General features: G+C 39.9%; 1 protein-coding gene across 2 annotated transcripts; it reads right to left on the bottom strand.

The window, feature by feature from the left end:
- Nucleotides 1-3873: 3873 nt before the first annotated feature.
- prmt1 (protein arginine methyltransferase 1) lies at nucleotides 3874-26238 on the bottom strand. 2 transcript variants are annotated; one of them, XM_088007994.1, is made up of 10 exons: nucleotides 26133-26238; nucleotides 17308-17403; nucleotides 17060-17215; nucleotides 16917-16980; nucleotides 16700-16842; nucleotides 12015-12102; nucleotides 6462-6577; nucleotides 6216-6366; nucleotides 4496-4617; nucleotides 3874-4418 (listed from the first exon to the last, which is right to left on the bottom strand). In XM_088007994.1, exons 1-10 carry the CDS (start codon nucleotides 26157-26159, stop codon nucleotides 4335-4337), a joined length of 1047 nt encoding a protein of 348 aa, XP_087864120.1. In that variant the 5' UTR covers nucleotides 26160-26238; the 3' UTR covers nucleotides 3874-4334. The 2 variants fall into 2 exon arrangements, with proteins under 2 accessions (XP_087864120.1, XP_087864121.1); XM_088007995.1 differs by having other exon boundaries at nucleotides 17308-17394; nucleotides 26133-26222.
- Between the last annotated feature and the right edge of the window lie 1110 nt (nucleotides 26239-27348).

Here is a 27348-nt window from a genome sequence, read left to right on the forward strand (position 1 = left end):
TTTTTTTTTTAACTTGGCTTAAAATAACATTTACATTGTGAATTAACTTTAGTTTTGGCATATAATTAAATGGCCAGTTTAAATCACACATTTAAAACAAGTTATTTTTTATCATATATATACCTTTTGTCTCTCTTGTCAGTGAGCACAGTGTTGCTTGTCACAGTTAGAGCTGCTGCTGACTGACTCATCCGTCAAGAGTGGTCAAAAGTACAGGGACAAGTTGTGGTGGCACAGTGGCAAAGCACAACCCACGTATTGAGGCTTTCGTCCTCGTGGTGGTGGTTGCAGGTTTGATTCCAGGCCTGGTGACATTTGCTGCATGCCTTCCCCCTCTCTGATTACCCTGTTTCCTGTCAAACTACTTTCAAATAAAGGCCACTAGAGCCAACAAAACCTTAAAAACAAAAAAAAAGGACAAGTTAAATATATGGTAATAATATTTCCTTCACTGATTAAATCAGTGTTTCTCCACCCTGGTCCTCAGCCCCCCCTGCTCTGCATGTTTTAGATGTGCCTCTATTCCAGAACAGCTGATTCAAATGATTGCATGACCATCAAGTGCTGCAGAAGCCTGTTAATCACCCAGAGATGGAATTCAGGTGTGTGGCAGAAGGGAAACACCTAAAACATGCAGGACAGGGGCGGTGAGGACCAGGGTGGAGAAACACTGGATTAGGTGCTCAACAACAAAAAAAGGACACATCTAACCACATATAGGACAGAATATTAACAAAGCCTATCAGCTTTCAGAGTTTAATAAACAATGATAAATTACAAAATTGTGAGATATACAATCAAAGCTAACGAACATCTCTATATAGAGCATAACACTATATGTAAGATATTTTATTAGAATTTATTTCTGCAGGTCTATTTTGTTATAGGAAAGTATTGCAATATTCAGCAATATTTAGCAAGATATGTAAATCACAGCTGGACCAGACATATTTTGTCTTTACAGAATTACATTATTAAAAATATAAACAAGGGCACAATGCAACCTTTTAGTGTACTGTAATCTATAAACAGAGCTGCCTGTTTGCTGCAGTGGAGATGAAGATGGTCCATTCAGGAAAGCAGAGCTGCATCAAACTTTAACGTGGAACTGCAGAAAAAAGAAAAAAACAAAAGCAAAAATTGAATTGTTAATGCATGTCACCATGAGAAAAGCCTACTGAGTTTTGCTTATTTTTATTTTTTTTATTTAACTCACACATTTTTGACTCATGAAGTTAACTTTCTTTTTTGCAAAACAAACTTATTTGCGCTTGTCATTAATCTTTTCTTGCTATTCTAAGTTTTTGTTTGTGACTCAAAGGTTTGCTTGTGATTCTCACATGATATCATGGGCAGGGCCTAAAATCACAACAAAAGATTTCTGATGTGTGCAAATAAATGTTTATGTTTGGTAAAAGTGAGTTATTTAATTTAAAAAAGTATTTTAAACAACTTTTTAAAAAAATAAATCATTACAATTCCAAAAGTTTTGATTACATTTTTATATTACTTAACTGAGGTTAGTTTTTTTTTTTTTATTGAATAATTGGGAAACAAATTTAACTTCATACTCTGCGAACCAGACCCTAAACTTAAAGTCTGGGTTGAGTTTTTTCCCCTTCATTGACATACATCAGGGGTCCCCAAACTTCGGCCCGCGGGCCGGATACGGCCCTCCTCCACATTTGGTCCGGCCCCCTGAACAATACCAGAGAGCATTCAGATTTTTTTTTCATTTATTGTATTTTCCTGTTTATATGTGGATTTTTCTTCAACCACCAGGGGGCGCTTTAGCAGGAAGTGTGTCCTGTAAACTGTGGGGCGCATTGCTGCCATCTGTTGGACTTTTAGGGAACTGCTTGACTTTTGTTATTTAATCAGTACGGTTGTTTGCTCGCGGTAGAGCAAATGAACACGTGTCTGTTATGAACGCCGCATTCCAGGTTGAATTCTTCGAAGCAATGCCTGTAAGTAGCAACTTATACTTCAAAACGAGCCTTTATGTTAACATATGAGAAATTAATATGTTAAAGTTACATTCCCTCAATGGCATATATACTAGTCAGTCCCAGTGACCGTTTCACTCATGGGTTTTGCCCATGTGCTTTCTGGGTAAAAATCAATCGAGAAACGCACCCCACCCCGTCAACAATCTCCAGCCCCCCCACCAGAGAAGGGAAAAGTTTGGGGACCACTGCTTTAGAAGGGTTAGGCCCTGTTATGGTATTGAGGCCTCAGCCTGACCCCATAAAAAGGAATTTCACATTAAATGACGACGTGAATCACAGTCTACATGGAGAAACACACAGGCCGGATTTTGATCAAAATGTAAAAGTATGAGATAGTCTCCAATATTCATCAAAGCTGGGCTGGATGGTGCAGATTGGGAACAGCTACTGAGAGGAGCAAACATGCCTGGACCTAAATATTTAAGTAATACTTAGAAAATAAATATTAGGATTTATTAGGGTTTGGAAAAATAAATATTTAATTTGGAAATTAAATGTATCCATTGGAACTAAATACTTAGACTAAGTATTTATTTTGGAACTAAATAGTAAAACTAAGTATTTTTGCTCAGACTTGAACATTTGAGAACTAAATATTTAGTTTCCTAACTAGTTTGTGAACTCAATATTTAGTGTGAATTAAATATTTAGTTTGGAAGCCAAAATATTGCTGTAAATGTTTTACTGTGTAACTTTACAAATGGCACCCCATAGAAACATGAACACACAGTTAGTTTTGCAAATGAGGTTTATTGAAATGAAGTTACACCAAACCTAACAGACCAAAGTTTTAGAGGATGATGTCGGCGATTACAGAACTCATGCTGCCAAGTTCTGAAATGGTGACAAACATAATCAACTCCTATAAAATGAATCGAACCGTCAGCTGTTATGTTTTCAATTGAACAGGCAGCCTGTTTCTGATCATGATGGTCCACTCAGTCATCCTTTACTTTTCTCACTAAAGTGTTTCTGTTCAAGTATTAGGGAATGACAGTAGATATTACAGGAAGTTTATTAAAAGCTTCCAGTCATGAAACAAAGTTCGGACCCTGGAGAAGCAGGGTGTGACTGAAATTCTCCAACATGCATCATTGTCCCATAGCAATACTGAAAACCTACAACATAACTGGTAGATTCCTCAACCAATAACAGGCTCTTAACATCACTGATGGGCTGCTTTGCATAAATAATCTTTAGATAATAAAGCCAATATATTTTGTACATAAAATTAAAGTACGTTTTGGAAGTCCCATGTGATTTTGCTTGCTGACGAGTATAAATGATGCACTTCTAGACTAGAAATGCATCCAACAATGACCATTGATGGCTTTAGGCAACAGACTGTTGGATACATATGACCGTGATGGCACAGAGGAGACATTTCAGCAGTTTGAAAATATTCGATTTGACCTCTGAATTTCAAAAATGGAAAATTTACAACTTTTGAAACAAAGTTTATTTTAGGACATTTCTGAGAATCTAAAGTGGTTTTTGTCAAAAATTTGAATTTTGGAGCTCAGAAATGTTCTTGGTTTTTTCTAGAGTTTCTGAGATCAGTCTAAATTTCTGGCGTTTTTGGTGGAAATTTACTCCACCGACGACCCGAATACGCCACCATATAAACCTCTTTATACCCTCAATCTGTTACATTCAAAAACAACATCCACGAAAGAATCTGCAGCACATTTTCCCTCTCTTTTGTCTCAGTCATTAGAAAACTAAATTAAAATTGGTCCATATCTGGACTGGCAGGGCAGATGTCAGAGGAAATTAGAAATCTGCACAGACTAGGAAAAGTCTCTACCATGAAAGGTTGGGAATCTTTTAGAACGTCATGAACACAGAGTGAGGGAAGAAAACCAGCTGTTTATTCACTTTATTTGTTAAAAAGAGCAGCAGCCAAAAACAATACAAAAAGAGAGAAAGAAAAACTTTATTTTGGCCTTGATTTCCACCCATTTGCTTTTGGACGGCAACGTCTCGCTGTAACAGGTCTGTAGGCTGCTGAGGAACGCGTCATTAACAATTGGGCTGTTTGTATGGATGCAAATCTTGCATGTGCATACTACAAGACCTGGAAGCAGAACCCAGTAGGATGCTGAGGCCAGGTACCAGGCTGAGAGTGACTACTGCACAAGGAATCACCACATCAATTTTCTTGAAATGTAAAGATTTGGAAATGTATAATACTATGGAAAAAAAACAAAAACATGTCTTTAAAAGGTTGCTGCACGGGAGCTTTTACTAGAGAACACCCTCCCAGTGAACCTGTATACTGTGACTGCTAATAAAGACTAACACAAAGACGGGGGAAAGAGCTCCTTAACGCATCTTGTACTCCAAAGTCTTTGACATCTCACACAGCTGACCCCTGAAATCTACATCGACGGCAAAGTCCAGGTCCCTCTGCAAGAGAGAACACAGGTCAGAATTGGGAGGACTAAATGGAAGGTGGTGGAGCAGATCCTGCTTCGTTCACTTACATTGTTCTTGACGTTTGGCTTCATGCTTAAAGTGCCGAAGATTTCTTCTCCAGTCTTTACGGTCAGGTAGTCGTCCAGGTAAAAAACTGTCTGCTTCCAGTGGGTGTAAGGAGACTCTGGGCCTGGAAGCACAAAGATAAACCACTTGAATGTTACCTACTGGAAACTCAAAAATAATTTTTCCCCTAATCATGAATGCTCCATGTGTAGGTGCCTAAAGCCTGGTGTCAGCTATAGGTGCAGGGGGAAAAATTAAGATGATGCAGAGAATCACAATTCCTGGGAATTCTGAATCAATTCAAAATGCTCAAGAATCGATTATTCTAATTAGTAAAATTATAGTGTGAATAACTCTGATTTTTTTTTAATTAAAGAGTTATTCACACCAGGGAGCTAAGCTAACTTAATGCTAATAATTTAAGTTACAGAATTTATGCACAAACAAATTTTTGTTTAAATATAAGTTGAAGAAATTTGATACAGCATGGAACCTTATAAATGTGTATTTCTTTACTGAGGTTCTTTAAAGGTATTTGCTACTTTAAACTAACATTTGTTATTGTGGCTCTGTGGGTAGAATAGTCATCTTGTGATCAGAAGATTTTAGGTTCAACTCCAGCTTCCTCCTGCCATACGTTGATATGCCTCTAGGCCAGTGGTTCCCAAACTTTTTCTTCTGCACCCCCCCTATGGATTACAAATGGCTGTCTGGTTGAAACGACGCATGTGAGGGGGCTGAAAATAGACACCAACATCGGTAGCCTACAAGGTACTTGCTAAGCTTAAGGTTCTGTATTGATATTAGCTAGTCATCTTTTAGCTAACATTACCTGCATCCAGCAGCTTTACTCAACTCAGTCGGTTAGTTTGGAGGGAAAAACTGTGAAAAGTTCTTTGCGTTTTGCTGGTTTGCTGCCGTGATTCTAACACAAACCTACGTAGCTCCGCCCAGCAGCAGCAGGTCTCCTTCACAGGTGGAAACCCAGCGCGAGCGTCGTAGCGCTCATGTTGCGTTTAAAGGCGGCTCGGAAAAACAGGTTACGACATGTTAACAACGGATTAAACAGTTTTAACTGCTGATAAAAGTGACAGAGGACACAAATATGGGAAGTGTGGAAGCCTCTACTGTATCAAATTGACATAGGAATAACAGAGTTGGCCATTCTAAGGTAAAAACCCAGCGCATACAGTGTTCATGTTTTGTTTTTTTGTTTTTTTCATCCAGACGGCTTCCGCCCCCCCTGCAATGACACTGCGCCCCCTCTAGGGGGCGCACCCCACAGTTTGGGAACCTCTGTTCTAGGCATTGCTTACTGATCTGCATATATAAATATGAGAGTGCAAATGGCTGAATGTGACTCCAGTGTTAAGCACTTTGAGTGGTCAAAATGATTGTAAAAGTTCAGTCCATTTATACAAAACAGACTAGGGTGTATTTACTAATTTATTGCAAAGGAACTCAATAGTTATTGTGAGAGAATTATATACTTTTGCAAGGTAACACAAAAGAAAAAAAGTCCCCCATGTCCTCTAGGACGCTCCGTACAACAGAATACCACTGCAATATTATTTTAAACCAACATGAGAAAAGTTGATTTATTTAGCGCTGATGGTCCTTTCTGACACTGAGATGCCCGGTCTGAACCAGAGCTTGCTGCTGCTGCTTGTAGGAAATCAGTGTGATTGGGTCCCAATTCAAGTAAGGAAAAAGCCCACTGACTGGTGGAGAAGCCGATCCTCTTGTGGCAGCGAGTGAACTCTATGTTGAAGTAGGTGACCAGAGCATGGATGTAGTCGTTCCTCTTCACTTGCAGGCAGAACGGTGAAGTGAAGGTCAGGTCCTCCGCCTTCACTGTGTAGATGTCCACCTCCTAAACACACACACACACACACACAGCAAATATTACCTGACACGTCCTCTGACCACTTAATTTGTCTGACTACGGACGTGTCCGTGTCCACTCACCCTGATGAGACAGGAATTGGTGACCAGCTGTTTGGGGTCCACCACGTCCACCAGGGGTTCCTTTATTGCCACCTCCTTGATGCAGGACATGTCAAAGCCATACACATTCTCCCACCCTGAGGAGGAAGCAGGTCACAGGTCATATCCAGCAAAGATGTTTCAACCCTGACACGACTCCCCAAACTTACAAGGAAACAAAAAAAAGTGACCAATAGAGCAGGAAGTAAAAGAACAACATCTGTCCTCTAAGAAAGAGCTGAAGATGTATGAAAAGAGCAGCATGTCGTGACCTTTGACCCTTCAGATCAGTGATGATAGAAAAACCAGCAGCTCGCTTGGAACACAAGAGTATAGTAAAGAGTTCAAACTCATGGTGTCACACCCTAATCCGTTTCAAAATGTTTCACTTTGAGACGAATCTATAGAATATTTATAGTTCCACTTTCTGAAATAAGAGACAAAATATTGAAAGTTTTCCACACTATTTTCTTTTTTTTTTTTTTTTGCACCTCCAGGTTACACAAAGAACTGAGTCAGGTTTATATAAGGCATCTTCCAAAAGTATGTACAAACCCCAAGACTTTTACATAGTATATAACCACAAACTATGTGTTTTTGTTGGGAGTTCAAGAGACAGAACAACACAAATCAGTTCAATATTAAGAAGAGGAAGGGTACTGATACATGGTCTGTGTTTCTTACATTACTTCCAGTCAGAAGTAACAAGTACTCAAATTAGTAATGAGATTACTTTAAGCTAGGGATTTTCTAATCAGGTTTTATCCTGTCGATCACTGATACCGATCACACAGGTTGTTTTTTTAATTGTTTGAGAAATACTACTGGCTGAAACGGAAACATAAGTCACTTGAATTTTGACGACAAAAATCAAACTTGCACAACAACGCAGCAGGATAACTGAAATCCTGACTGTAAGGCTCTCAGCAGTCTAAAGTCAAATAAATCTCACAATGTTGTCCATATCAAATAATGGTAAATTAAGAAAGGAATCATTCCAAGTCAAATCCAGGTAGCATTGTTGATAGCTAACTTCTGTGCAAGAGGAAATTCTGTTGTACAGTATGAAAAAAAAAAATTAATAATTTATAAATGAATAGAAATAATGAATCAGGGCTTTTTTTCCATGCCCAAGAGGGGGACAGGAGGTGTACATCTGGTTACTCCAGGTAGGTTGCAGTTCTGGAATATTACAGCACTGGAAGATAACGTGTTCCTGGTAGCTTCACGTTTGATTAATTGTGTTATGTGCTTCGGGCACATTATGATTTTTGTCCATTTCTTTTTTGTTGTTTTCTTATAGACCTTGATTAAATGACATTTTGTAAATATATTTTGGAGTTTGGATAATTTCTTTTTGGATATTTAATTACGTTAATTTGTGGTGCTGTTGGTCCGCCTATAAATAGGCTGGCTTTCGGCATGTAGGAGCCTCCCTTCCATTCCCGCCTGGGCTCCGCCTCTCCGCTCGCTCCACCACCACCAGCTGTTGTGGGCCGCAGCTGAGGGTTCCAGCCAGCCATGCGGTATCTTTGTTAACCTTTGTTTGTTTGTTTGTTTATCGTTGTGATTTTGGCCTGGTGGGACCGGTTGTCCTGTTTTCGATCTTTCTTTTGCATTAGGTTATTTTTGTTTTAGTCCGGTACTAGTAGGGGCTTCGACGGCCCTGTATAGGGTTGGCCCCCTGCTGTACCGTTTTGTTATGTTTGATCGGCTCACCAGGTCCAACTTTCTGTTACTACTTTCGGGGTTTTGTTTTCTTTATTTTTCTTTGGGACACGGGATTTGAGGGTTTGAATGCTATTTTCTTCACAGAAAATCAGAAGAACCTGAATTAAGAGAAACAAAGTGAAGAGAATTTATGAATAAAAATAATTGTTGAACTCTCAACTGTTGTCTCGTGTCCTCAAATATGTTGTGCCCTTGGTGGACGTAACAATTGTGTATTATTGTGCTCACAGTGCAGGATTCTCAGAAAATTAGCTTTCACAGAGGTACAGGTGAAACTGCTGCAATAACAGCTCTCAAACATGTGTGATGTCTGTGCCGTGGTTCAACACTTCAGAGGTGCAGACTGGGCACGAAGCGGCCAACGCGCAGAGGTGTTTTTAGTGCACGCTCCAGGCCTCGCGCCCAGTTCCATCCATCAACTGTTAACTCATCTTTGATATCACTGTTACTGGTGTATAAAAAAAACGGCCAATATCTACAGTACAGAAACAAACAACACTAACCCTGGCAAACAAGGGGCAGGGAGGACAAGTAAAGCTAGGCATCCCACTGGGGGGAAACCCCCGTAAAATGGCAGCTCTAGCGCAGCAATGGAAGAGCAAAAGTGAATATTTAAATCAGTCACACTGATCATCATGGAGGATTAGATGTCTGCCGAGGCTGTTGTCCCCGTGAGGCAAACTAAATGGGTCAGACAGCTGCTTTGAGACTGGGGTCAGATTTGTACAGTGACAAAACATTTTCCCCGCAAGATCCATGCTGCAGCCTTCCTGCGCACAGTGTGCAAAAACATGTGCCAGCTCAGCTCCCATTGGTTTACTACCCAACTTGTCCATCACAGCCCAGTGCTGCTTGTTCCCTGTGTCTTTACGTCTTTAGTGTTTTCCCCTGGCTTCATATCGCTGAAAGGTCTCTGAGAGACTGGTGGATCTGAATTAAAGTTTTGCCAAAACCCAAGGCCCACCTCCACCTTAATTTTGACTAGCTAGTAAGCCTGTCTCATGGGATTGGAAATGAAAGCCAAAAAACCCCCTTTGAAAACTAGATGCATTCTTTTTTTACAGCAAATGTGCAAAATCATTTTAAAATCTTTGGATCTACAATGAATAACATCCCATTACTACAAAAAAGCACCACATCATTTGATTTTAGGGTTTCTTTTTTATTTTCTTGGCCTGCAAGTACTTTTGACTCAACGATTTTGGCCCATGTGACAAAAAGTTTAGAACCTCCTGATCTAAAAAGCATAACTTCTTGTACATGTTTACTGTCCCCATGCATGGCTGAGTTAGGATGAATGTTGAAGGTTGGATTGTTTCTGCTGTTTCCCAGACTACATGCAGACACCAACGACAGAGGAGACCGTTGGGCCTGTCGCAATAAACAATAAATCAATTAATCACACAATAAATTGAAACGAGGTCCATAATAAAATTAGGGCAATAATATTGCTTGTTTGTTTCCATCATGTGTCTCTTTCTATCAAAGAGAGTGGATGACAAAAAGCTTCACTCCAGTGCATCGAGTTACTCCTTCCCCTCTTGTTTCCTTGGTAACAGCTAACCACACAGGGAGTTAAAAGCCTCAGTTTTCCTCCACTCAGGCCGACAGCGAAAACGACAAATGAACAATTTTCAACAATCTTGTGTGGCATCACTAGCCGGCATGTGCACGTCTGCGTGTATGAGCTCAAAATTTCACATGAACAAATTATGCTGTTCACTTGTCAGGATGAGTACAAGCGACTGTCGCCTCACCGCACAAGCTCCATAAAAATGAATGGAGATGGAGTAGCGTATGAGGGGCCGTTTAGGACAAAATTTACATTTTGTCTCTCACACACTACCAAAAACTCTCCAAAAAAATAGCCACGCACACTCAAAAAATACTAAAATGTCTCACACACACAAACGTCAACTTTCTCGCTCACATACACTATCAGCTCGCACACACACACAGACGTTTATCTCTCACATACACAAGACTAAAGTTGAACACACACACACAGTACTAAGACTCGCTTTTTGAATGTGTGAGAGTTGTCACGGAAGAGGCGGGGCATAATTTTTGGATCAAACTGCGCATGCGTAGATCCTAAACCTTAAGTTTCGATTGTTGACTCACTGTGTGTTCTATTACTTAGTATATTTGTGCTTTTAAATATATATAGAACGTTTAACTTTCTTGTAGATTAAATGTGCTATAGAAGTAAATGAATCTGATTGATTGATTAAAAATATCAAAATTGCTGTAGTACAATCTGTCCACTGGGTGGCAGCATTACAGGAATTATTAAGAGGTCTTGTGAGAAATTCTGTTCCCCCGTGAAAATCTGTTCCCCCTGTGACGGGAGCGCGCATTGCAGCCAGAGACGCGGATCCGGTGAATCTGACCATTTTCACGGCGCTTCTGATCGATTTCTCGGTAAAAACTACTCATATGATCATGTCAATGTGTAACTTTCAGTTTAATCGGCAGCTATCAAAATAAAAATACATACATAAATAAACGAGGTCTGGTGTGGAGGTCTTTTTTCGCTGTTTTGTGTTATTTTGAAAGCGAAGAAAATCGATCTTTTTTCAGCTTTTGTCTCGTAAGCCTGACAAATAAAAGTCAGTCAACAAACACAGGTTCCCAACACATAGTGTGCATTTATAATTTTTCATTTCTGATGAAGGAGGAAGGAGATTAATATACCTGCAAGATCTTTTACTTTGTTTTCAAAATATTTGCACTATGTTTGACATTTGTCCTTAACATAGTTTAATATAAGGTAGCTATTGAAAGATAGTTTCAATACATTTATATATTTTTAAAAGCACAAATATACTAAGTAATAGAACATACAGTGAGTCAACAATCGAAACTTATAGTTTAGGATCTACGCATGCGCAGTTTGATCCAAAAATTATGCCCTGCCTCTTCCTTGACAACTCTCACACATTCAAAAAACGAGTCTTAGTACAACTTTAGTCTTGTGTATGTGAGAGATAAACGTCTGTGTGTGTGTGCGAGCTGTTAGTAGTGTATGTGAGCGAGAAAGTTAACGTTTGTGTGTGTGTGACATTTTAGTATTTTTTGAGTGTGCGCGGCTATTTTTTTGGAGTATGCGAGAGTTTTTGGTAGTGTGTGAGAGACAAAACGTAAATTTTGTCCTAAACGGCCCCTCATAGTAGCGCTGCCTCCCATCACCGTGTGACCACTATCGCCTGTCAGTTACCTGACAGGCTCCTGGTCTCCAACCACAGCGAAGCATAACGCTCGGTGAGGAGGAGCGCTTTGGATTCAAACTGAATGACCGTGGTGAACATCTGAAGCAGCTATGTTGTTAAACAGTAGCAACTACACAATACAACCGACATATATGCACCTAAAATGCACCAATGTTGATTTACTTTATTGGGGAGCATCCTATTGATACAATCACTGAGGTGAGGCGGCATTTCTGATATGGGCGACATGTCCAACCACAGGGTGGCATTTTGTGGGGGGCAGACCCCTCCACCCCCCTGCCATCAGCCGGAGAATCTGAAAGTGAGCAATGCCTAATGCAAACCAATTTTTTATATTTAAAAGGTCTTCCAGTTCCAGTGTTAAATGTTCTTTTGAAATTAGTTTATTGACCTCTGAGAGGGTCTATTTGCAGTGTTAGACAATTTTTATGCTATTAGTTAACAATGGCTTCTAAGTGACAATATTATTGTATCACAATAATTTCTGGGACAATTTATTGCCAACCAGAATTTGTTATTGTGACGAGCCTAGAAACCGTATGAGGAGACAAAGCTGGAAGCAGTTACTCACAGTGGATCTTGTAGTCCTTGTACTGCCTGTCTTCAATAGCAGTGACATACAGTGTGGCTCTGTCTGGAAAAATCAGTCCATCTGGTTTCTGTTGGAAAGGTACAGTAGAAAAAAAATATAAAAACACACATACATTGAGATCATTATTCTAAATGATGCATTTAACACATTATCATCAGAAACTATCCGGATTTGGGCCAAGTGCAGTTATCCATTCATGCCAGTCGGTTGCATAGTCCACCAAAGGAAAACTACCTTCTACACCAAAAAGAATTTACTATAAAAGCCTGAAATGATTACACGGATCCATCTCCTGATTAACTGCTCTTCAACTAATTTAGTTAGAAAATCTGTAAAATGTGCCTGAGTTTTTGTCCAAATTAATTAATCCAGACTAAGCCAGTATTTCTCAACCTTTTTTGGGCCAGAGCCCCCCTAGCCCTTATCCAGGTCCCTCACCGCCCCCCACCAAAGAATTTGCAGGCTACTTTGCACTGACTATTATTTTATTATTAAAGTTACTGTCACTATTGTAGATGTTTTGATTTTTATGCTTCTTTCTGTATTTATCATCAAAAATAATTTCCCAGAGAACAAAAAAGCCATGGGAATAGAAATTATTTTCACTGCTGTCTACAAAAAATGCAATGAACATTCAAGTTAAAATCTGTAGGCCTAACAGCAGCCAATCAGAGTGGAAAAAATATTCTTGTTCTTTGCCATTTTCTAGTTGTTAAATATTCCACAAAATGATCAGATAAAAGATGTTCAACATGCCAGTTTAAACTTTGAACTATTTGCAAAACGACTGAGCTCTGCAACATAATTCACATTTAGTTCGTTGCTCCGTTTTATGTCCCTCTTCTCCTGTTTCAGTTTTGCGCAATGTGCGCGTCGTTTTTTTGTTTTTTAACCGCCTATGGTGCGCAGCGTTCAGGAAACGTATCGTTGGGGAAAAGTCAGACTGACATAAACCTTTTAAAACAACTGAAACAATTTCAGTATTCTGATTATTGAAATTTAAAAGTGCTGTGGTTCCGTTGTTCTATCACCCCAGTTTCATACCGGACCACTTACAGCTCAGGTGTTAATGCTATAAAATGAACGCTCTCTATCGTGGAGGGATTTCTTTATATTTAAATAAAGAAATCCCTCCATTTAAGGGTTCATTTTTCAGAGGGATACAAAGTCAGGGTATCGTGATTTTAGTAATTACATGTTTATAAGAGCGATTTTCTGTTGTCCTTCCATGGAAGCGGGCAGCTTTCAAATAGAAATAAAACACTTTTTAATACAGGTTGCTGCTTTGACATGATCACAGAACTTCCAAAACATATGTACAAAAATACCAGACAAAGTGAATCACAGCAACATGCAACCTGCAGCTCAGGAGCCACAACAGGCTCTTTGGACCTTCCACAATGGCTCTTATAAACTGACTAAAAATAATAAAGAAACATGTTTTGCAACTAGAAAATAAATAAATCCATATTTTAGCTATTTATATTTCTTTTTTTATGGAGTAATTACATTTGATTTTCACAACAGAATGGCTTAAAAGTACCAGTCTTTTTAAGATCTATTTTCTTATTATATTGGAAACTATGTGCAAAATATAGGAAAATGTGGCCATCACCTTTTTGAAAATGTTTTCAGTTTTTCTTTATGTTAAAACCTAAGAATAGAAATAAAATGATTGCTCTTTAAAATTACAACAGATTCCCTGTAGTAGCCATGTACTACAAAAATTAGTGTTTAGTGTAGTGTTTTTCGCCCCCAAAAGGTCTGATAATTGTGGATCTAAATCCATTTTATTTAGTTGCATTGAGGGTATAGAGGGTTAACATCAACCTTCACATCGTATCCCGCACGATCCAACCCGACTAATAAAAGGCCCAACATGAATGCACTGCTGGGGATAAATGAGTTAAAGCAGTCGTCCGACCAGTTGGTACCGGGCCACACAAGAAATAAATATTGTCGTTTTACGTATTATTTGAGTCTGGAGGATCTTTTATTTTGAAAACCCTTTATCCGGATTTTCTCGGTTACGTCTTGCGCACCAACATTGAGCCCACAATGAGTAAGAAACAGATGTCATTGGAAAGTTTCTTTGGAAAAGGGTAAAAAGACCAGAGACAGGAGAATCCATTTATCCCAGACCAGTAAGTGACTCCCACATACCCGCTCTGCATAATATGCACCGGCTTGCTAATGAGGCAATCAAGCTTGAAACTGCCTCGCCATTACAGACCCAGCATCCTCTGTCTACGTGACACTTAGGGTGTCATCGTTTCCCAGATAGGACCGTCTCGTTGCAGAGAAACAAACTCAGGGCTCCCATTAATTTGTTGTTATTGTGAGTTAAAATTTTCATGAAAGTGAAATGTTCGTTTTTGTGGCGCATCTGTGTCTTATTTTGAAGGGATGCGTTATATAGCGACCAGAGTCAGAGTGTTTGGGGCAGTGGTCGAAACAAGACGAACAGAACTTGTGAATCTTAAGTCTGGTTCACACGGCACGATTTTAGGACTGACGGCTGATTTTAAAAACTTTTGTGACCACACACAAGACAATAAAAGTACAACAGATTCGATCGGTTCGTGTGTCCAGCCACGTAACAGGAGCAAATCTTGCTGTGTGAGTAGGCTTTAGTACAAAATGATGTATCACAACTACAATCTACCTGCAATGCATATAGCTACCGTGTTTCCCCGATAGTAAGACACCCCCGATTGTAAGATGTATCGGGGGTTTCAAGGGGGTCGGCTAATATAAGTCGGGAAAACACCTCTCATCTAGCTGCGCGCCGCCTCCTGCCCACGTCCGCACTGTCCCCCTCTCCATACGCCGCCGCGTCTGCCTTTTATAAAACTGTTTTGCGGTGAATACAATACTGTTGAGGTTGTTAATAAATGTTAATTTTATGGTTAAAACAAAAAATTCGACAATTTTTTTCCAATATAAGACATACCCCGAAAGTAAGACATAGTGGGGCTTTTGGGGATAAAAAGAAAGTAAGACACTGTCTTACTTTTGGGGAAACACGGTAGTAGAGGTGTGAAAATCGATCGGAAACCAATCTTAATCGGCCGATTTCCATGAAAAGTGTATGATCAGTGATCGCCGATCATGATCTCTTGTTGCTGATCACATGTATCTCATTCACAGCCTGCGTGTGCAGCTGTCTCCTCTTTCTTTCACACTGCGCAAGCGCGCAGCAGTAAATCCTAAGCAATGTGGTGTGGAACTATAACACTCAGAGTGAACAGGGAAGTTTGCGTGTTGCAGTGGAAATTTACCTCGAGGGTGAAGCACGTCAAAATGCGTCAACACAACGAATCTAATGTGACATTTAAAAAACAAGCACTTGACAGAGTTTGTCTACATCGAGGCTCAATGCAGGAAAAATGGACATCTGGCCAGTGAAGCTGCACACAACTACCAACACTCACCCAGATTAGCATCACGGTCAGACAGCTAAACAAATAACCTGAAAAATAATTTAAGTCTTCGAGCTAACGGTGTAAGATGCTGGTTCTATTCTCGTTAAGCCGCCGCTACGCGCTACTGGTCATAATATTTTACAGATGGAGCTTCGCTTCTGCTCCACCCACAGTGAACTCTCACACTGAATGTCTGCTTAAAGCTGCAATATGTAACTTAAAAAAAAAATAAAATAAAAAGATTTTAGATATGTATTAAAACTTTTGCTGTCCTAACACAAGACAGGTAATCTCTGAAAAAAATAATTGATCTCCTCTGCTTCCTCATGTGTTCTGCAGAATTACTCCGCTCAGTCAGAAACAACCCATCAGAACCAGCATTAATCAGCTAGCCATGCTATCAGGAAGGATTGTTTATTTTGATGCAGCCTTTCTCTCCATGAGCTACGTCACCGCACTTTCTGATTAGCTACCAACAGGCTGCATTCTCGCTCCCAGTCAGGGAAACCCCTACATGCTGCGAGAATATGCCCGATTTTAGATTGGAGCGGTCCCAATGTTCTACTGACTGGACGCGATCAGTCTTAGCATACCACACACGGCAGGTTGACCGGTTACGATTATTACGAGCGACGTTCTAAGATTGTCATAAGGGGAAATTCGGGGGTGAAAAAAAAAAAAAAAGAAAAAAAAAAAAGCACCCAGTCCAGGGAGATTAAAAGGTTGGGGACCACTGAGTTAAAGAATAATTGAAAGAGTATAAGCTGGATTTTCTCCCTTTTTATCTTGGACATTACTCTGCTCCTCTTAACAAGGTTGTCGAGACCATTAGCATTCCATGAAGCTGCTCTAATGTTACCATTAGTCATACCAGTTTGTCTATGCTGATAGTTCAAACACAGAAACAACAAAAACTTAGAGAACATGACACAAACAGGATGACGTCCATCCTCAGGGCTCTCCTCTGCCCCATCGTCCAATTTTCTCTCATTGTAGGAGGAACAGCCCCAATAGGGGCTCCTTCTGCTACAGGTTACAAAATAAATTTATAATTCAGTATGTTTATGTCTCTGCTTAAAAAAAGAAAGGTTTTATGTCAATTCAGCCCTGATATTCTGAATTGGATTGGTATCGGCCAATACTAAATTTCATATCTGTATCGGTACCGGAAATGAAAAAACTGGATCGGCGTATCCTTAGATAAAACCTTCAACTAGCAACATCCCCCCTAAAACATACCAGCCATTTGTCTCTGGCATAAATGACTGTATTGAGCATGGACTCGTAAAAGAGGCAGTATCCCATCCACTCCGAAATGATGATATCAACTCCTTCCACAGGCAGCTCCACTTCCTCCACCTTCCCCTTAATGATGGTCACAACTGCAGGGAAAAGAGCACAGATTTAACCCCTGACTCCTCCTGACTCAGAGTCCAGCTGATTTCCATGGACTCACCATCATCAAGATTGTTGGCCTTCACAATTTTCACAGCATAGTCTGAAATGCTACTGCACTCTATCTGGAAAAAAAATTCCAAGCACACAGTTAACCTGGAGAGCCAGACAAGTGGAGCAGCTGAAGAGGAACTGAATACATACCCCTATAACTTTCTTGGCTCCAGCTTTGGCTGCAAACATGCAGAGGATGCCTGTTCCACTGCCGACATCCAGAACCACCTTGTCCTTGAACAAGTGCTTGTTGTGGAACATGGAGTTGCGGTAAGTCAAAGTGCGAACCTCGTCTTTCAGCATCTCCTGCAGAGACGGGAGCAGTTACAGCTTGGAAGGCGAAAACCATAGATCAATGGAGATTGTTGTTGTTGGGTAAATAAAAACTGAAAAATTACCTCATGAATTCCAAAGTGGGCGTAAGAGTCAAAGTAGTAGTCCTTTGACGTCATGTCCTCTGCTGCAGGTTTGACAGAACTCTCCCCCTGAGAAACCTCAACAAAGGGAAACACAGTTACTGGCTGAAGATGGTAGAACGGATCAAACCAAGGTCTGTCACAATAAGGAATTAATCAAAGAAACCCATAATAAATTAAAATGAGCTCATTCTACATTCTGATGATTAATATTTTTAAAAGCTTAATATGTTTACAGAGGCTTCATAATCAGTTTCACTTATGGTTTTGGTTGTGGGTGGTTTCTATGTCTTTTGTGGAAAAATCAATTTCTTACTGGACCATAAATTACATTAATTGCTGATCATTTAATTTTTAAGAAGAGCCTTAAAGAATCTAGAATAGATAACAAAAGAACATTGAATTGATGGAATGGGTGAATTTATCAAAGTATATACTGTTAATTTGATTTTAATTTATCTTTGAAATTGTAAAAATGTTGGTAAGGTCTGTAAAATGCAAAATTGTTGAGGATGATCTGAATTGAAAAGGTCTGGCTTTACAAATGCAACCTACTCATATAATAATGACAGTTTTTGTTTTATTGAGAAAGTTTAATTCTGAGATTATTAAACCCACACATCCAGAAAAGCAACATCAGAGAAAAAGATGTAGGACATTCAGGGTGGCATCTCATCGTGGTGGAGAGAATTTGATTTAGGGGCCCCTTTTGTTGCTAAAAACATCAGCACCTCTAACAGATGTGTTGGATTTAGTCTGGGAGGGGGAGTAGTTTAATTGGCCAACCTAAAAAGCACTCAGTTATAATTGCAGTTTACTAAATTGTATTTGTGAACAAACGGAGCTCAAACTTAAAGCTCAAACTCACAGACTGTAGCTAGGGTAACAAAATCTAACTATGAATATTGTTTCTTGAACTCATACAAAGTAAACTTGCCAGCTCCTTAAAATCTTACATTTAAATGTTAAACAATATGATGGAGCTGCTGACTTAATTTGGATTAAACAAAAGTGCAAATAATTGATATTCATTTTATCAATTATTTGATAAAATAATTGATAAAATTATTTATCAATTTTATCAATTGATAAATCAATTGATAAATTGATTATTTTACACTCTGGAGCCAGGCCGGGCACAGCCCATAGAGGAGACATGGGTTCCCCTTCATTTGGGCTCTCCCTGTGAGAGGGCCCAAAGGGGTCGGGTGCAGTGTGGGATGGGTGGTAACTAGGGCTGTGTAATAATATCGATCTTGCGATATAGATCGATATTTTCTTTCCTAGAGAAAAAAAAATCGATATTCATTTGCAAGTATCGTAACATCCAACTGTCACCCTGCTCACTCACTGCTTGCTTCGCCGGGAGAATGATTAAGTCATCCAGCCACTAGTGTCGCTGTAGAGCATTTCTGCCAAAATACCCACCTAGTAGATACTTGATTTACACAGAAGAAGCGCGGGCAGTTTAATAGCGGCGAATATCGTTCCAGCACCCTCTTGCTTAAGGGCGCACTTTGGCTTCAAAAAGAAGGATAGTGACTCCTGTCACACCTTGCTAAAATGTACCTCTGTATCCCTGGCACCAGCGTATCCTCAGAGAGAGTCTTCTCCACCGCTGGAGATATCATCACTGCGCAGAGAAGTGCACTTCTCCCAGAGCAGGTCTATCAGATTCTATTTCTAAACAAAAGTCTGAAGAGAATGTAGCTCACTTGGTCTGCAGAGTAGACTTTCTGTTTAGAGTTCACTTATTAGTCAGGGTCTATCTACAGGCCTTAAGGTGATCTGCTAAGATGGGTGCATTTGAAGTTAAATGTTCTTCATTACTTGAATAGTCATATTACTGTTTTTTTTTAAGGTTTTGTTGGCTCGAGAGGCCTTTATTTGAAAGTAGTTCGACAGTAAAGAGTAGGGGTGTAGTGATACAATAATTTCACGATACAATACGATATACGATATTCTGGTCACGATACGATATTTGTTGAGCGATACAATTTGTTACGATTCAGTGCATTTTTACGATTTTCTGAAAGATTTTAGAAGGACAGAGTGATTTTAGTGACATTTTGTGTTCCATAGACTTGAATTTAGTTAACTGAAAACTGATTAAAAGCACCAACTACACAATACCTGACTCTGATTGGACAGTCTAACAGTCTGCAGCTGGACAAAATGAATCAAAGACGCAGTCAGAAAATTTAGTTTGTCGTTTAATTCATGTGGATTTGACATAAAACTCAAAAGTTTAAACGGTAATCCAGGAGCAGAGTGGGGAGATTATCAGCCTCTGTAGACTCTCAATATCCAAATGATTGCACTTATGTTTTTTCTTTTGGACACTGTGGCTGCATTTTGGAGTAAAAATGCAGCCACAAATGCAGTCTTTTGGACGATGGGGAAAAAGGCTTTTCTACCTTGTCTCCCGGAGTTAGCCGTGGCTGTAAGCTGCTTTCGTCTAACTGCTAAAGTAGTGGCTCCGCCTCACCCCATAGTGATCGACTCCCTGCAGCTACGCAGTGCCGCTATTCCCCTGCTTGGATCTCTGAGTAGCTGCCTCTCAGACTGCCAGCATCTCATAGTACTCTCAGTCTCTGATACTTTTTGTCTGTTGCTAATAAGAATGATTGATCAGCCATTGTTATCATGGAAATCCTCACTGCGCCGCGGATTCCGGCTGGGGGTTTTTCCTCTTCGTCTTCCTGCTCAAAACACAGCGCCGCTGCATGCTGGGTGCCCGCTTCAGATGTTATCAATCCATGTTCTTTCGTCAGGTAATCCTTTATATACAGAACAGAAACCGCTAAGCTAAAAACTAATTACGAAATGAATGCTACCAGTCAAAATTTGCATTAATTTCGCGATTTCACTGCTTTTGCAGCTGCTCCGTTCGCGCCGCTACTCCTTTCCGCTTCTCCTTCACGGTTACTTGAACAACTTTACTTCGTTCCTCAGCAACAAAATACAGCCCATTGTTATTTATTGAAGATTTTACATTTCCAAAAACACAGGAATCTAATGTTTCGTTTTGTACGTTTGGAAGCTCATTCCCTCTCACATAATCGGAAAAGCCGGGGAATGGCGGCGCTTTTGACATTTCTCTGACATTCGGAAAAATATGGTTTACTAATTTTAGCATAACTCCGGTTATACTTGGCCTATTAACACAATTTAAAAACTGGTGTAGTTTATAATGTGCACTTTAAGCTCGAGTTGAAAGTTAGACTGAGGGAGGCGGAGTCTTGCTGCTACGCTGTAACAAACTAGACGTTAAAAAGAGCTGTCAGGCTATGGACCCCTATGGTTTAACGGATCGATACTCGCGGATGAAAAATCGATACTTTCCGAGGGCGGAAAATATCAATATATCGCCAAATTGATTTATTTATACAGTCCTAGTAAAGAGGGTTATGAGAGAGGGGGAAGACATGTGGCAAATGTCACCAGGCTGGGAATTGAACCTGCGACCACCAGCATGAGGACTAAGGCCTCAATACATGGGTTGTGCTTTGCCCCTGCGCCACCACAGCACCCCAATATTATTGTTTACTTACCAAGCACTTAAGCCGTTTTTGCACTGCAAGGAACAGAATGGCACAGGTTCAAAGTAGGGCCGACCGTGTTTGCATTAGAACTTCCGACCCGGTTCCACCCGGCTCCTTGGAACCACAAGAACTGTGGTTCCAACCGGGCCGGCCAAGTGGGGCTGCTTAGAATCAGCAGCTGATTGGTTTAGAGTCAGCCGTTGATCGGTTCTAGCTGGCTCTCACTAAACTGTGCTTACTGTATTTTTCAAAGAGTGCTCTTTTTAATATTTCTATTATTATTTTTAATTTGCAATGAATTCCCCTCAATATTCTGCTGTTACCTGATCCCATGATGAGGTAATTTTTTTCCTCCGCTTACTCGCTGATGAACGAGTACAGAATGAACTAGATCGGTCAACGAGGTAAGAGAAAGTTTTCCGCCGCATCTCTGAGGAAAAGGCTTCGGCCACTACATCAAAACCATTGTTTAGTTTCAAAAATAATGTCAGGTACAGCTTCGATGCTGTCCTCAGTTATATGCAAACACAACAGGGCTGCAGTACGGGTGGAACAGGACCGAAGCATGCCGTTACGTTCCATTCCTTGCAGTGCGAAAACGGCTTTAGAGTGATTCCTTCAGATGTTAAGTTTCAAGGTTAAAACGGTATCAAACTATTCAGAGCAGGGTACTAGGTGCATTTTATTTACTTTACAATTGCATGTAAAGTTTGTACTGTTTCAATTAAAAGAAACATGTTTTCTCACCACTTCTTTGATTCATTTTGTCCAGCTGTCGACTTTAAGTCTGTGTCCATGTCCAACCAGAGCCAGGTATTGTATAGTTTGTGCTTTTAATCAGTTTTCAGTTAAATGAATTCAATCCAACTCTATATTAGTCACAAAATGTCACCAAAATCACTCTGTCCCTCTAAAATATTTCAGAAAATCGCTAGTGTATTGAATTGTATCGTGAACAGAATATCGCAATATCGTGTCATGAGCAGAATATCGTGTATCGTATCGTGAGATTATTGTAATCACTACAGCCCTAGTGGTAGCTGAGTGCGGGGACCTTTGCGATCCTCGGTTGCAGAAGCTGGCTATTGGGAAGTGGAATGTCACCTCTGTGGTGGGGAAGGAGCCTGAACTGGTGTATAAAGTTGAGAGGTTCTGACGAGAAATTGTCGGCCTCACCTAAACGCCTGGCTCTGGTTCTAGAACCAGTCTCCTTGAGAGTGGTTGGACCAGAGGTCGCGCTAGACTTTTTTGTTCTCCGTCATCTTGACTGACAGTATTAAAAAAAAAGTCGGTCATGTTCCATTTTTATCCATCAAATTATAATCAACGTAGGCTATGTAGCCGCATTTTTATGCGGTTTAGTTAATATTCACCTAGTTTTACCAAATCCAGATCCCATCGCAAATAAAGCTAATGAACACGTTTAACTTTTTCTCTGTAGTGACAAAAATCACTGTGGCCCCAATAACCTATTATAAATGAAACTAAAGACTCCACTTAAATTACTAGCACTTCACCCACTGGGGTCTGAACGCACAGTGTCTCACAAATTCCTCCTGGTCACAACTGCAAAGAAGTCTGCGCTAGTTCATTACTCATTTGGATCTGTCTGATCCAAACAGATCAATTGAACTCTGTGAGGTTTTTTTTACCCTGTGCGGTCCGGGCGTGCGCTTTTACAAGCATTTTTTTTGCGTAGTTTCGCTTCCCCGAAACGGACAAATGTTACGTCTTCCGCACTCCTCCAGAACACCACTCTCCTTCTCAGCGCGGGAGATAATGTGAACAAAGGCTCCTTTTATTGAAACCACAAGATGAGATAAGTTTAATTCTTTGCAGAGGCAGAGCCGCGTCCACATTGGTTGTTTAGCCACAACACACTGCACATGTTACGGTCTATTCTAATTAACCTCTTCAGCACCTTTATTTATTTCCTCAAGATAAACTGCCGGCACCTCTGTAGACTATAAATGGATTAACATAACATTGCATTCTCTTTATTTTTTTTCCTGTTCTGTATGCACTGGAGACTTTAATTAAATGCGCCATTTCAACCAAAGGTTTGGAAATGCGCTTCCTAACCAGACGCTCCAAAGCGTCCGGTCCATAACTCTTGAACACGCCGTTGGCTCCCAGTCAGAAAGACGCATTTAGTTCAGACTCCATAAGATAATGTTCAGAAAGGATTTTTTATTGACTGATTTTATTTGCCCCTGTGATGAATTCTTTATGTAAAGTCTAAAATGACTGCCCATGTGTTCCAGTCAAGGGTGTTAATTAGGGCTGAAACGATTCCTCGAATGATTCGAGTACCTCGATTACTAAAATTCCTCGAGAAAAATTTACCTGCCTCGAAGCTTCGTTAATTTATGTTTTATTAGTTAGCGCACCGTGTTCCGGCCGGGACTTCATTTGCGTTGCACGGAGCTCTCACTTCCGCCTCTGAGTTGTTGACAAAAGCTAAGTCTCAGCGGCATAAAGTCCAATCTTCAAGATTGGCCCGTGGGGATTTTATTGATTGATGATAATGCCCGACTTTTTATCGTTTTTGGGGAACCAATAAGCATCCTTAAAATGACTGGGGGATGCCTGGAGTACGGCAGCATTTCTCCTCCGGGGCTGCTGGTTGAAAGCGAACGGCGGGAAGAGCGCTGAGGTGAGCGGATAGACTGAACAGGGCGGGCGGCTGAGTAGCTGATGCTTACCGTGTAAATGTAGCTTTACCGACGAACCGCACAATAAATTTCATATCCCGGTCAGAAGAAACAGGTGGCGGAGCGCATCGTACATGGCTGGTAGATGAGTTTCTGAGTGTGACCAGTGAAGGTGTCGTAAATATCCCGTATTGCTTCCCCCCGTGTTCGTCCCCCGGTCTAACGGTTCGTCAGTCCGCTGGTCTATTTCCTCCCCTCCACCCCATCTTATGTTCGTTCATTCGCCCTCTCCTCCCACTCCAGGCGGCATTTCCCGTATTTTCAAACCCAAAGCGTGACAGGTTAGGTGGCAAGGTGAGTTTAATTAATCTATTAAACTCACTGAAGATGAATACATAAACTAAAAGCTGGATTGTAGACATTTTTTATAAGCATTTTTGTGAGCCTGCCTCTTTGTTATTAAATTCAATATAATTTCAGATTTTTCTATAACTTTTCTTCTGGTTAACTTAGAAAGTGAGCTGTTATTGTTACAGGTTAGTTTTCTAAACTACAAAAAAGCAACTGTTAGGGATGCTCAAATATGAAAAATTGGACTGATATTGATATCTGATAGTAACACCGGTATTATGCCAGATTTACCAATATTTCATTTTATAATTTTTTTTATCCGATTACTCGATTAATCGTAAGAATAATCGATAGATTACTCGATTACTAAAATATTCGTTTACAACAGCCCTAGTGTTAATGATAACCTGTCAAAATGACCGACAGGCTTCAAATTTTCCCATAGTTTAAAAAAAAACAACCAGTCAAATACGGAAAAAATTTGGTTAACGCGACCTCTGGGTTGGACACGCTTCCACTCTGTAGTTGCCATGATGAGAGGCACCGGGCAGGAGCGGGCATACTTGTTGTACCCCCATCTTGGTGCTGGTACCTTGGGGTTCACCACAGTGAAACAAGAGGGTAGTTTCCCTCCGCCTACCAGTGGGGGGACGGGTTCTGATTGTGTCTCATGCTTGTGTAGATTGTAGCTGTGGTAACAAAACAATCTAACTATGAATATTGTTCTTTGCACTTTTACAAAGTAAACTTGCCAGCTCCTTAAAATCTTGAACTTAAATGTTAAATTTAAAAAAAAAATGTATGCATCTATGCTAAAACCATTAAATCCAATTTAACAGTAATGACATTATCAATAAACAAATGTTAAATTTCTGTATCTGTGGTCTGTGTTAAAATGTTAGCATTTATGGGGGGCCTTGCCTTATAAAAAGCTGCTTAGTTCATTTATGCCTTGGGCCAGTTGTAAATGTGAGCAGCATTACATCATGTTTTTAGATCCACCAACTGATGACTTACTTTGGATTTAACATAGGTGCAATTAATTGATGTTTATTTTAAACAAAAAAGTACATGATAAAAAATGTATTAAATGTAGTTGAATTGATAAATAACAGACTGTTTCATGCAAAATAGACTTTGGATTTAAAATTCAATTCAGCTGCTTTATTTTGGGGTTTTGGTACAGCCAACCATTTTTAACCCGTAGTAGGACAAGGGGAGTTAAAATCGCACAACGGTTAAGGAGCTGCTGACTTAATTTGGATTTAACAGAAATGCAAATAATTAATACTTATTTTAATTGGGGGTTTTATTATTATTATTTATTGTTTTTAAGATTCTATAATTGTAGGTTTAAGAATTGTCGTCAAAGTCTTCCAGTAACATAATTATCCAGTAATATTTTTACATTTCCAGTCAACATCTTGACCTTTGTGAGTGCGAGGACAGAGGCAAACGTAGAGGACTGTGGCAAATTATACAAGTTTTACAGGTGTGGGGTCGGTTGGACCCCATTTGTAAACACAAGGGTTAATACAGTCGGTGGACTGAATCAGTGCCCTGACCTCCGGACCTAGCAAGTTTTCTGGGGGAAACCCTGCAGTTCTAACAATCGCGGAGTGGGGAGTGGGGTCTTAGACCTCACATGCCTGCTCTTTCCAGCTACTAGCTGTAACTACTTCGAACACCGGCAAACTTTTCTCTGAACCTAATTGTTACGCTCAGAAAGACATGCTGAAGAAAAAACGGACAAGCTATATACAGTTCCCAGGAGAAGAGTAAATGTGTTCGCTGAATGGTGTGGGCTCTGGTTCCCAGGTGAATAAAGAACCAGCGGAGATGAACGCAGCATCCTTTTATAAGCGGCTAGCTCAACTAGCTCCAGATGCTAACACGTTGGAGCCCATGCGGTCCAACCGGCTGAGGCAGCACATCAACTGGGGAAAAAAATCACCCTCTCTCCGCTCACACCTACATTAACCGCCCAATAAAAAACACCTTATTGAGAGATTTGATTACATGATTTTTTGGTATTTTTTCAACTGAGACAGAAATGAATGACTAAAGGCATCATTATTAAACGTAGACGCCGATATAAAATGGACGCTTTGCTGCTCGTTAACTACGAGGCCGAATATGAAAACAACTAGAGACCGAAACACATATTGCTAATTCTGTTGTAGACTCAGGTATGGTGTGAGTCAATCTAATAGAGCTGTGAAAGTCAGTTGTCGTGTTTCCTCCGCTAAGATCTTACCTCCATCCTCTCTGCTGGCGCGGCCATTTCGATCTTCTGCTGAACGTGGTTGACTTCTTCCTCTACTATTTCCCTTTCCTCTAAACAGTTCCAATCGTCCTCTGTCAGGAGCTCACTGACACCTACCGGCAGTTCTCTGCTTAACAACCACAGAAAGAAGGAAGAAAGGATTGTCCTTGCTGTAATTCCTGAGGAGTGTGATACTGTTTGATTGCGTAACCAATTAAATGTGTGAACCAAGGTTTATGCTCTTACTTGGGTTATGTGTTGTTAATCAACAACACATTTCTAAGAGCCTCTTAGAATTGCATTGTCGATTAAGTTAAGTCCTTTTTAACGGTAACTGACAGCTTTACCAATTTACCATTGGAATGGTGTGGGCTCTGGTTCCCTGGTTCCCAGGTTTACCAATTTACCAGACTCAGTGAAATTTTCCACTGGGTCTGGAAAATTTCACTAGTCCAGTGAAATTTTCCATTATCTAAATTTTCCATTATTTCCATTAACAGTGTTATTGTCTTTGTACAGCACTTTGGTGCAGTTTTAACCTGTTAGATATGTTTCTCTGTGAAGAAGAGCTTGGAAAATGCCCACACACATAACCATTCACATATAATTAATAATTAATTAACTAATAATTAATTATAATTAAATATTATTTTGATTATATTCTAATTCAGAATATAATCAAAATTATAGATTTAACATCTAAATTAAATCTACATTCAGATGTTAAATTTAACATCTAACAAGATGTTATTTCAGTTGTTTTCTGTTGGAAAAAATGTGTGGGAAAACGGTGTAGGCATATCATCAGAAACTTTTGATAAACAACAAAATGAAAGTTTTCTCCTTTAAACTGTTGCACAGAACTTGTCCTACTAATCCTCAAAACCAGAACCACAAGTGGAGAAGCAAACAGCATTCAGTTTTATCCTCCTCTAATCTGAAACAAACTTCCAGAAAACCGCAAATCAGCTGAAACAATGAGTTCTTTTAAATCAAGGCTAAAATTCCATTTGTATAGAGTTGCCTTTTATTAATAATAACTGGGACATTCATTAATTCTTGCCTTCTTTTCTATATTTGACAATAATGATTTAATGTTTTGATATTGGCGTTTAAAAGCATGCAATGTTGGTTGCTTTTTTGACATTTCATGTTGTCAACTTAATTGTTTTTTGTGTCTTCTTTTTGTCATGTAAAGCACTTTGAA

Source organism: Poecilia mexicana, unplaced genomic scaffold, assembly GCF_051168715.1.
Source record: "Poecilia mexicana isolate PSO_F unplaced genomic scaffold, ASM5116871v1 scaffold_8, whole genome shotgun sequence".
In the NCBI taxonomy this organism is placed as follows: domain Eukaryota; kingdom Metazoa; phylum Chordata; class Actinopteri; order Cyprinodontiformes; family Poeciliidae; genus Poecilia; species Poecilia mexicana.